The 12,311-nt window shown below is 32.7% G+C and overlaps 1 protein-coding gene and 1 pseudogene across 2 annotated transcripts in view; one reads left to right on the forward strand and one right to left on the reverse strand.

Moving 5' to 3' along the window:
• LOC148615175 (neuronal acetylcholine receptor subunit alpha-4-like) overlaps positions 1-4,523 on the forward strand; it is a 28,489-nt gene extending 23,966 nt beyond the window's left edge. Inside the window, exon 7 of the mRNA XM_088589830.1 lies at positions 4,032-4,523. Within this exon, the coding sequence (XP_088445956.1) occupies positions 4,032-4,361 (330 nt within the window). The 3' untranslated portion in view covers positions 4,362-4,523. The remainder of the gene's footprint in view (positions 1-4,031) is intronic.
• A 2,723-nt stretch (positions 4,524-7,246) lies between these two features.
• Positions 7,247-12,311, reverse strand: LOC148615176 (xaa-Arg dipeptidase-like; annotated as a pseudogene). Its single transcript, XR_015923837.1, has 4 exons — positions 11,864-12,311; positions 11,153-11,414; positions 8,462-10,539; positions 7,247-8,175 (listed from the first exon to the last, which is right to left on the reverse strand). The product of XR_015923837.1 is annotated as a xaa-Arg dipeptidase-like (transcript).

The raw sequence follows: 12,311 nt of genomic DNA on the forward strand, positions 1-12,311 counted from the left end.
CCTTTCTGACGTTTTGAGTGACATGAATCGTAAGCAAAGGTCTTTGATAAGCACCTGTGTAGAACTTTTTTCGCCTTAATTAAATTTCAGATTTTGTGCTTGATTGTGCCCCTATTGAACTGTAAGTCTTATGCTTATTTCTCGAATGACTTGATATTGAAAATGAATTGCTTCGCAGAACGGCTGCTATATATGTCCGTAGTGGCAGAAATCTTAACATATTGGTTCAATTCATGCTTGATACAAAGCTTTGAATTTGACTGTTTAAAGGATAAGGTTTTGCAAATTGACAAGAATGGAAATAGTCGTATTATACTCAAAATACTTACAATACTACATAACATATTACATTGACAGAGAGTCATCCACACATTCGGTTTCTGGAGAGTTTTATCCATGTAAATAGAAATAAATGAAAATTGAAAGCCAAAATCAAAGGAATAAATATCAATTTACAATAAATCCACAATTCACAATCGCTGGAAGTGTTTTTGAGTTATAATACATAAACTAGGAATTACTCCATTTTTATATGAATAAAGTCCTTTAAATCAGATACATAAAATACAAAAGGGAGTTTACATCAATAGAAATAAACAGTTCACCAATTTTCCTCGACAATTGCTTGAAGTGTTTCCAAATAGTTGAGCAATTATGGGAAAACTTTTTATGAATAAAATCTCAATACTTTAAAACGGAAATTTAGACATCTATAGCAATTGAACGAAGCTTTCAACAATATAAATAAACTACTGCTTAGTGAAAATGGAGTCAAAATTCCCCTTTCTAAAAGTTAAAAATGATAATGTAATATCGGTAATTTCTGAAATTTACATCAATGTAAATAAACAATTCACGTACGTTTCATTGACATTGCTGAAAGGGTTTTTGAGTTACAGTCCGAAAACAGAAAATCCCGCAATTTTTTAAGGAAAGAAGTCCCATAACTAAAAAATGAAAAATCGGAAATTCATATAAAAAACAACGACAAAACAAAACACAAAACAAAACAAAAACAAACAAGGGAAGTTCACAACAATAGTAAACATTTCACTAAAATTTCACATTAATTGTTGGCAGCATTTTTCAGTTAAATTGCTAACTATAACAGCGGATGACGGATGGATACCAGTATAACTCAAAATTGTTATCGTCATTGCACAGATGATTTCTGTCATTCCGTCTGTACTTCTTCAATCCTCAATTGTATGGGAACACTTAGTACTTAGAAGGGGTTAAATACATTGTAGAATAGTTACCGACGGGAGAGTGTCACGACCCATGACAGATAATGGCAGAGTTTGTCTTGACAGATCAGGACAAGGTCTGTCGCGGGTCAGAACAGTTTTTGAACTGTTCTTTGTTGGACCGGCCTACGAACAAGACGGACAAGAGTTCCGATCTTAATCTTATATTTTCCGCAGTCTTGAGAATCCTAACTTCGGTCATAAACTAAAACTTTAAAACTGAATATAACATAAATCGACAAGACATATAAATTGTAGAGACAATTTAAGGATTAACACAGATCAATGTTCTTACCACAGAATTTGCATATTTCGTCTGTACAATTTGACAAAAACGTTCATTCTTACGTTATTGGCGGTTCCAACACCTGTCATTGTGTTTGTTTTCCACATAACCATTGTGTTTTTGCTGTGTAGGACAATTTTCACACTCAGGTAGGCTGATATAAGCAGGTACCGGGGTTCTTGCAATGTAAACAGCAGACGGATGTTGCATGTTGCGGATATCTGCAGAATACTCCGGGTTCTTGCACCACGTGTGACCGGGTGGATGTGGTCGTTTCTAGTAAACTAGCAAGACGGACAATAGTTCCGATCTTAACCTTTAATTTTCCGCAGTTCGAAGAATCCAAACTAAAGTCATAAACTAAAACTTTAAAGCTGATTATAACATAAATCGATAAGACATATAGATAGTACAGAAAATTTAAGGATTAAAACAGACCAAACAAACGACGAATGCATTGAGTATTATTATGTCCGTGGCATGTTGTGGTAGGTTGAAATGAGTAATAACAATTTAACAAATAAGGGTAACAACACAATTACCGAACACAAATCCGATATATAATCAAGTCCAAAATAAATCTGGCAATATAGATACTACACTACTAAAGCAGCTGGTACCACAATGGTTCTGACTTGGAACAGGCACTTCAGATGGGTTTTACAGCGCACTAAACCTACCTCTTCCATTGCCGCCTTACTAATACCAGTAGTGATTAAAAATAATTTGCATGCTCTTGCCATAATCGGTAAATCAGCGGTCACATCAGCACAAAGAATATTTTACAAAAAGAAACAATCATTACTCATTGTTTTAGAAGAAACTGAGAATTTTTTAACTGAGGACAGATATGTAAAAAGAATGTTGTAAGACATCTTTTAAGACGCATTTCCTCATACCCCTGAATCAGAAGTCTGTTACGCAGATATTTATGGCTATCAAGGAAATCAGAGTAGTAAGTACTTGCTCTATCGTAGCGAATCAATTGTGGAGTATAAACACCATATGCAGGAGATGAAGAAATATTGCTGCACAGGTAAGGAAATATTACGATATTAAAATTAAAGTCGTCTCGTTTATCATAAATCTTAATGCTGAGATGACCACTGTTGTAAATTCGAGATGCAGGCCCAAAAAAGGTACAGAACAGGCTGTTTCTGTAGTATCCTTTATCTTGAGCTCTGGTGGATATATTGAGGATAACAATTTACCAAAAAGGGTTGTTGATTGACAATACATCATCAATATATATGTATGTAAAGTTAAAGGATTTAGCATCTTTTAAACTTTTATTCTTTACGAGGTTCTGCCCATTGGAATGCCAACTTGTTGTTGAAAAATAGCTCCTCCAAATGTGACAAATATGTTATTAACCTAGTGAAATTTAACAGTCAATATGTAAATGCAATAACAGAGATAAGGGATAATTATAATAGAACTATTTCCAATTATTAAACTATACATAGAAATGAAAGTTCAAATTAGAAAAAATGTCCAAATAAATATCCCTGATCTATTTCCATATGGTGATATATGACAGCAAATCCTGACAGAATCGAAGAGAGGTTAGAAGTAATCGCGACTTTTCCAATTATTGTTGCAGACTTGAAAAAAACACCAGATACGAGCGATATTTCATTATAGGCTGACATGCATTTTTTAGTAGTACTGGTCGTTTTGTTTTTCTTATACATTGTGTATCCCAATTTCAGTAAAAGAGAAATGCCCTTCCCACAAGTCATATATATGTTTTCGTTCTAACATTAAACAGACAACATTATTGAATAAAAAAATATTTGCTCTTCATGTCAATCTCCAAGGCCAATGTCAAACTTAAAATAAACGAGAATTTTAGAGCTGACCTTGCAAACATTTTAGATTTCCGTGGCACTCGACGGTAGATCCTAATCGTATTGTTAAAGCATTATTGAAAATCATGTGTAAATTTACCGCAAATATATCTATATCATATCTTTATTTGATACATTTGAAAAATTAAAAACTGAAGTAAAAAATATGACAATTTCATGTCCTTAACAACGGTCCTAGCAACCAAGTTCCCAAACATGATTTTGCATTTAGTAGAAGAATAGATATCATATCACATACTTCGATGCTAAATTGCTGCAAAAATGTATAAGAGCCAAACAGCAAATGCAAAAATTAGGTATTTGACAGATGACTCAGACTCCCATTTTTATATTTCAAGTACCTATCAACTATTATTGTTAGAGTATGCCTGTTTTAATTCATGTTGGAATGTTATAGTTTAGCAATTAGGACGTATTATGATCATATCACTGAACAATTTTAAGTTAATAAAAGCTAAAATTCCTTAATTTTCAGGTAAAATATTGGAAATACTAGATATTGCCATAGTAAATTTCCATATGAAAAAAGATCTACATATCATAAAAGACATTAAGACAACAATTGGTAGTCAATAAAACTTGTAGAAATTGTTTTTGTATGCATACCAAACTTTTGTATATTTTTAGTTCTTTTTGAGAGGTCTAAAAAGGCTAGTCTGCTTAGGTGACGATACATACTATCCTTTAGACGAATCAGAAACTGTATCTATGCGGGGACTTGATCGACCAATGGAAAACATGACCAAACCGGACACCACGACAACACAAACCAAGATGGAGAAAGACATCGAAGAGATCCTACGTCACGTTCACGGCATGGCATTCAGAACAACGGTTCTTGAAGCTAGACAAGATGTTCGTAATGAATGGCACCAGGTAGCGCTCGTAATTGATCGTGTGCTGTGTTTCGTATTCTTTTTGACATTCCTATTGTATACATTTGTTCTACTAGGGTAATGTGAACATAAACTAGAAGAAAAAGGGCTGTTTTGAAAATGATAAAATGCCTGAATCAGCTTTGATCAAAGAGAGTTATTTTCAGCGATCTGTTTTGTTGTTTCAGTATTTGTTAATGTTTCGTGTTTTTCACTATTCGTACAAATAAAAATTAAAACATTATTTTGTGTATTTGGTAAGGTAATTTCATACTTTATTTTGTGTATTTGGTAAGGTAATTTCATACATTATTTTCTTTTAAAATAACAGTAAGCTACTCCTTTGTGAATAAACTGTATTTGGATAAAACTCCATATACTAGTTTCCAGTTCATGCGCTGTTATGCATACAGTTAATTTTTTTAAAAAATACTTTCAAAACTTTTTTATCATGATATTTCTCGAAATAAACTGTAATGATGGTGTTGAGAAATTATACAATCGAACGAATACTCAATAAATCACTCATTTCAGTCAATGGGCCTCTAGATGAATTTTATAGTCATTTAAACGTAGAAGCCTGTGTTAAGAAAACCAAAAGAAAAAATAGAATAAAGTACAATATTGTCATGGAAACAAGATTCATAAATGAGGTCATTTTAAAGCGTCTTCCTTACCATTTGAAATTTGTCCAGCTAGGTACACACTGTTTAATGTATTTGGTTAACACATACTTAAAGTGAACAAAAAGAAAATTATGATATTTTTAAGGTGTAAAACTTTTTTAGCGTAATAAATATCTTAGTTCTAATTTAAAAAAAGATTGTGACCGCAATGCAAGAAAAAATGCACTGTTCATACTATATTTTGAAGATACAATGCAACGATTCAGTTTCGTTATTATGGCACCATATATGGTTATTTTTCTAACCGTGACCATTACACACGAAATGTATTACATACATATATATTATGAATTAACATGAATATGTCATCAAAAAAAAATTCTGATAGGTTTTGACGAAAAAAATGTTGGTATCCGATACACCTTTACGTGTTCTAATATAAACACCAACGTGACCCAACTTCTTTTATCAAAACATCCTTCAACTTAAAATACTTTTTAATTGAAAATTTTCATATTACGAGGCAAATATTTCAGAAAAAAATTAGTTAAAATTAAAATAATCTACAATGGTTACTGAATACTTTGAGAAGTCTTAAAATGTAGATGAGTATTGACAAATTACATCTATTAGGTAGAATTAGCAGTAAACAGTAGTTTTCTGATTCCTGATATACATCTAAGTGGAACCTAGTCTATACTGTTCCTGGGTCATTTCAAAATTCGACCAAATTTAGACGGACATTTCGGATAGGGGATGTTTTCTTGTAAACTTTTGCAATAGTAGTATTACAAAAACAATGAACCATACATTGATTCATGTTTTTTTTTCAAGGGTAATGTTTCTAAGTATCTGAATTTTATTAATTAAAAACTCGGTTTTTATTAATTTAGGCATTTACTGTTCATGGCCTTCACCATTTTTTTAAGTCCAAAGCTGGCTATACAGATATCTCTTCACTGAGTGCCAGAAATGTGTTCAGAATGCATCAATAATGAACCCTACATAGTTCTACAGAATTCATTCAGGGGATTATGCTGGTGGTTTCACATTTCTGTAATTTTGGTTTTGAGTAAGTCTTCAATACAATTTATTTTGGGATATGGACCTACCTTTACATTTGGTTCTCTTACACATGATGAGAAGTCACGCCTTGAAACACGTTAACAGCAGTTTAAACTTTGCAGTATTTATATGATGGGTATTTTTGTATTCCTTACAAAATTTTTATTGCGATTTTCTTTTTAGATATTTCCTCCATAATTCATTTAAAATGACACGGTTTGTATTTTTTGTTTGATAATTTTTTTGCTAAAAAATCCGTAAGCGTCCGAAATTGGCATGGCACTCTAACTTTATCGGACAAGTCAAAGTGTTTTTTTGAGTATTCTTTAGAATTGTTGTTTTGACTTTTTAACGCGATATCACAATATAACAGTAATATCTAGTATTGTATAACAACTGAAGACAGTAGGGTCTAGTAACTTTTTACCAAAAAGTCTTTTCTCGTATGTTAAGTTGGTTTTACAATGAAAACAGATCTTTAAGCTTATAAGAATAAACAACGGAACCAAGATTCTAGCGGAAATCAAAAGTGTAATTCAGGGACAAAACCCAGACATGGCAAACAGATACACACAACAAAGAACATGATTAAACCAAACTGATACATACAAAGTAACAAAAGCAAATGAACAACTCTGACTCCATCAAAAAATGGGAGCATGGACCAGGTGCACCGGTAAGGTAAACGTCCTCCGCTTTTCAAGAAACACTGTCGAGTTGCTCATAAAAAAAATTAATTCCATGGAAGACGAAAGTGGAAAAGAAATCCATGACACATTGAAAAATCAGTTATCATGGTGTAGATGGATACACCGTAACGATCCACGAGTTCATTATGACGACCATAAAACTTCTGTAGTGATAACTTTCAACTTGTAGCAACATAACCCTTTTCCAGAATCATAATTGTAAGTAGTCCAGCGCGATACAAAATGTCTGCGTAGTTACGGCAAGCTCTGTCATAACGTTTGAGTTGTGATATGAAAACTCCATACGCAGGTGCTGAAGGGATGTTGCCACAGATGAAAGGAAAGATGACAAATCAGCGTATGTCGTATAGTTTGGTCAATAGTTTTCCTTTACCATCGATCTCAAAGTGTAGGTCAAGATATGAGGCTGACTTCACAGTGTCTAAAGTATCCTTTATGAGTAAATGCGATGTATACAATCCCCGAAACTAGGATTGTTTAACGATAATACATCTTCTTTATGGCGGAAATAAGATTAAAGGATCTAGCACAACGATTTTCCTTCTTTTTGGTCAGATCTGCTATATAGTCAGTCTCATAAGAGTTAATGAATAGGTCAACAAGTAGAAGGGCACAATTTGTTTCTTTTTGAATGCCGACCTTTCGTTAAAAAACGCGTCCACCACTTTCAATTATATTGTTGATAAATAATTCCAGCATTTTAGTAACATCTTCTTCTGCATATTTGGAAGTTGAATTGGAATTGATTTTTTACAAAGTATGAGGAATTTCTTGACTACATATTTGTTTCTAGGTGTACCGTCGTTTTGGGAGTAACAACGCTGTATAATGTTTTTGAGTCGGAATTTTAACTGAGTGTGGGGAATAGTAGTATAAAGAGTTGTAAAACAATTATAGATTTTAATGCTAATTCTGATAGTAATCTTAAATTGAGGGTTTCCGGATAACTCTAATCAAATAACATAAAGATTGTATTTTGTAAACATTAAAAAGTTTATTTGTTGGTATTAACTATGGCGTTTATATATGTCTTTGTAGAAAAAAAAATATACATATATGTTTTTTTCGAGTACATGTTGTCAATAACTTCCCAATGTACAGGTATTTTGTTACACGTTTCTACAACTTATGAAATTTTATCCGCATCAAGTAGTAACATATATATATTTTCCTACCTCTCTAAATTCAGAGTGTGCTCAATTGGATGTAATAAAAAAAAAGAATATGTATAAAATATAAAAGTATTAAATGCAATAAAACATATTAACTGTGTTTCTACCATACCTCAACGTGTCAACTGAAAACAAGACATAACTCACTTTTTGTGTATTAATTCACAATGATTCATTATTTTGACTAAACGGTTTTGTTAAACTTAACTCATTAAATTCCTCCTTTATCTCCTTCATTAGACTTTCATTGGACAGGATCTCTAAAGCTGTCAAGGCCACATGTTCCCCTTGAGCTAAAGTGTAGCTCTGTGCTTTTGGGTCAACTAAAAAGAATTTAATTAGTTTATACCATTGTCAACTGTTGTCATCTTTACAAAAGTATTTTGTTTAAAGGTTTTCATTAAGCGAAAATCCACGTTTTGATAACCATTTTAGTAGAATAATCGGTGTCACTTGATAAGCTATATGTTTTTTAAATTTCAAACTTTTATCACAAAAAAATAATTACAAAATTGCTTGTGTAAGCTTATATTTCCATACGACAAAATTAAATACATTTTTATTTATATTTGTGTATTCCTGTGAATTGACTTTTTATCAGTATCATACTTACAGCTTTAGCGAATTCCTTGGTATGAATGACGGCTGTAGTGTCTATTCCAAAGACAGTGTGAATGAATACTGGGTACAATCTGAGACACATTGCCAATATCTGTGGACCCTCCATATTCTTCTTCTTTCTTGTCAAAATTTACATTAACAGATTTAGCAAACTTTTTGTAGGCCATTTTACAGGTTACAATAGCGCAATTATGTCTCCTCGGTATTCAGTCAGATCTTTACCCCAACATGCAGCGTAGTGGAAAATACAGAAACGTTCACAATTGGTGGATAATAAAAAAAAATATTTTCATGAAATACTTGTCCGAATTGTAAGGAACCAAAAGTATCGAATTTGAAAGCTAGCAGCCCATATATGTGTATTTTATGGAGCAATTAAACTTAGGGTGGCTACTGAAAAATTGATGTTCGAAAAAGTATCCCCCTTTTCAACCTTAATTTACGGGTAGAAACGCCGCATGACATGGTGGTTTTTATTTCAAAATTTAAAAGCTATATGGGTGTATTTTAGCAACATTGCGTTAGATTAGAGAAATTTCAACCGAATGTATTTTTAGATTTTAGTGGAAGTGAGGATCCCCCATACGGAAATTGCATTGTGAATAATTGCACTCTTGATCCTACATTTCGTGACAAGGTTCAATTATGGTTTCCCATAAAACGAATATTTTACCTTTATTGGAATGATAATTGATATAAATTTGTCTGGATGCAACAAGATAAATCAGTTTAAAGAATCTTCTTTTTTAGATTTAAGTGTCAATATATGCCATTAAGCCATAGATAAATATAAATATATAAATATATAAATGTATCATATTGATTTAATATTCAAATGGGTACATAGAGAAATAATTAGTTAGTAACAAGCGTTCTGATCTGTCGGCTTGCTTAGGTCTCACTAACCACTTCCGGGTCAAATGGCCACCCCCCTATGTAGTACCAAAAACACACTGAACCTAGACATATGCATTGTAAGTGCATTATTTGTGTGTATTATGATTAAAAGTAGTCAAAATAAAGCTGAGAATATGTACTTTAAAATCATTTATGTTTTTAACTACAAAAGTATATGAATATTGTTTACATGTGTGAGTAATTTGCCTCCATGCTGTCAGTTAGCAGAACAGGTAAAAATGTAGATTTTCAGTATTATTTATTCAATTAAATTTTGTGAAGAATTTCTACTATCATCGTACCATTAGCTTAATGATTTTGGAAGCCTTATTTTCCAAGCTTCGCAACGGTATGCAGCTTTAAGATGTCATTTGTCCTGGGAATTCACAGTGGGACTTTGAAAATTACTTTCTTAACATGTAAAGTAATTGAAACGTTAGAAGTGGTTAGTGAGACCTTAGCGTAAACCATGTTATTTTGTATAAACAGATTTCGGTACCTTGAGGTCATTAACGTCGATCGGATAGCACTCCGTGATTCAAATAATCTCAACCAAAATTATTACGGACCTATTCTTAATAATTATATTATAGGAATATTTTTAATTGTTGAATAGGTAATACGAATTAAGCTGGTTTGTGAAAATTTACGCTCATAAACTGGCCCAACAGAGGCGTGTTTTATTTTCATGAAACATTAGTATGGTTCAGCTACAGTAAATGTTAAGACATACGTTTTATTAGTTTCTGCTTTCAGTCAGTTGGTTATTTGGTTAATGATGGAAACCTTCAAACTTCAACATTAGTTGTCTAATGGCGCGTGCCAACATTTTATGTATCAAAATTTCAGTTTTTACAAAGTGTAATATAAATCCTTAAAAAGGGAATAATCACTTGTAGATACCATCTTTACTATAACTATAAACATCATATAACAACAGAAAGGGATGCATTTAAAAATTGGTTACTATGACATATTTTGCCTCTCTATGACAGAGGTGTTGATATAAATATATTTTGATACATTTACCAACCGTACATCCAGTTGCAATAGCCGCAGAATCAAAGCATGCCTTTATTTTTTCTCTCAATTCATCCAGTTCTGAATCGTTGTGTGGATATAATACTCAAGTTCTGTGTAATCAGGTATGATGTTTGGTTTGACTCCACCTTTTGTAAATAAATGTAAATAGTGGCACTGTTGTACCTGAAAATTTTATACGTAAAACATATCCTCTAAAACACATCTCTCTTTTACCTTTTTTCCTTTTAGGTCACTAGGACCATAGAGCGAAAAGAGCTATTGCTATATCTTTGCAGCTGTCGTCACCATTTTTGTCAAATTGTGTTTGAAAATCTACTAAGGATACATCAACGAATTGTCAAAATCGGATTTACTACAGATTATATCAAAACTAATTAAAGAGAATGAAAAGAGTTTTCAAATAATGAAATGACACTTATGAGAATGGAAAACCGTCAGAAAAGTCATGAGATTGAAGCTGTACAACCACTTAAATGCCCCAAATAGATGATAAATGATAATTTTGTGTTTGTCTTCTTGAACATGTTAAAATATGAATAATTTCAAAGTCTGCATTAGAGAATTATTTTCTTTGAACTGCTGATATTTCTGATATTTTTGATGTTAGGTGTAAGCTCTTAAGGGTCTCTAGTTACCATACCCATTTTTAAGAATAACTTTGTGATATAAGTTTGTCACATTAGAATAATTTTGAATTTGACAAATTTCTTTTGAACATTCTTAGTAAACTGTACATACCATGAAATCTCCATGATGGTTTGATCTACTGCCTTAGACAAGTCACACTTTGGTAAGCAAGAACAGCTGCATCAAGGGAAGGGAGTAAGATGCTTCATAGGCTGCGTTACCAGTATACCGTACTGTCAACCTTGGTATTCATAGGCTGCTTTACCAGTATACCGTACTGTCAATCTTGGTATTCATAGACTGCTTTACCAGTATACCGTACTGTCAACCTTGGTATTCATAGGCTGCTTTACCAGTATACCGTACTGTCAACCTTGGTATTCATAGATGACGACATATTAGGTTTAACAGAAGAAAATAACGCAGGTTGTGTCCATTTATTAAAAAAAACACCATAACAAAACATTGACGAAATTGTCACCTTCCGCGTTTTTAAACCATTCGACTCATTTTTTTAATGCAAATAATTTTCAAAAAGAAATTTCTTTTGTTTTACTGAGAGCTTTTATTTTATCTCTTGATCATGCTTGTGCGCTCTGTAGATATCTAATTGATACACAACTGATTATGTTATGAAGGTATTACGGTTGTTGTTACAATGTTGTTCCACATGTTGTTATAGAAGACGTTCCGGGTGTTCTTACGATGATCTATTGGCATTTTTACCATGATTTCTCATTGTCAGTATTGAAAAAATACACGTTAGTACTTATAAACCATTTGCAAAATCTGTTTAAGGAAATAATGATTCAATAAACATACCTATCCAGGAGGCGTTTCCAAACTCTTCAACGCTGCAGATAAACTGACTGCAGCGGCAATTCCAGCCTCTGCTAACAAATTGTGTCCACAGGCATGATCTATCACAGGTAGCGCATCATATTCACATATAACAGCTATATTTGGTCCGTCTGCCTTTGATCTTATCTCAGCCTTAGAACCCGAGTTAACGACCAAATTTTTTTCAACCACAACCTGAAACTCTTATCTTTCAGGATAATCTGTCTGGATGTTATAGGCGTGGTGTTATTGATAATTGAGTTCAGGATTTTTCTATTCATCGGTACTTAAACCGTTCAAATCAGCCGCAGAATCCACTATTGCTGTGCACACAACATCCTTAAACTTTTCAATTAGCTATGGCATGAATACCTTATTACTTTTCCCTTCCAGAGAGCACCAGATCAACTTAGCTTCATCAAATGTTGAA

The sequence above is a fragment of the Perna viridis genome, chromosome 6 (genome assembly GCF_037379345.1).
Source record: "Perna viridis isolate PV_CMFRI_1.1 ecotype Kerala chromosome 6, ASM3737934v1, whole genome shotgun sequence".
In the NCBI taxonomy this organism is placed as follows: Eukaryota; Metazoa; Mollusca; class Bivalvia; order Mytilida; family Mytilidae; genus Perna; species Perna viridis.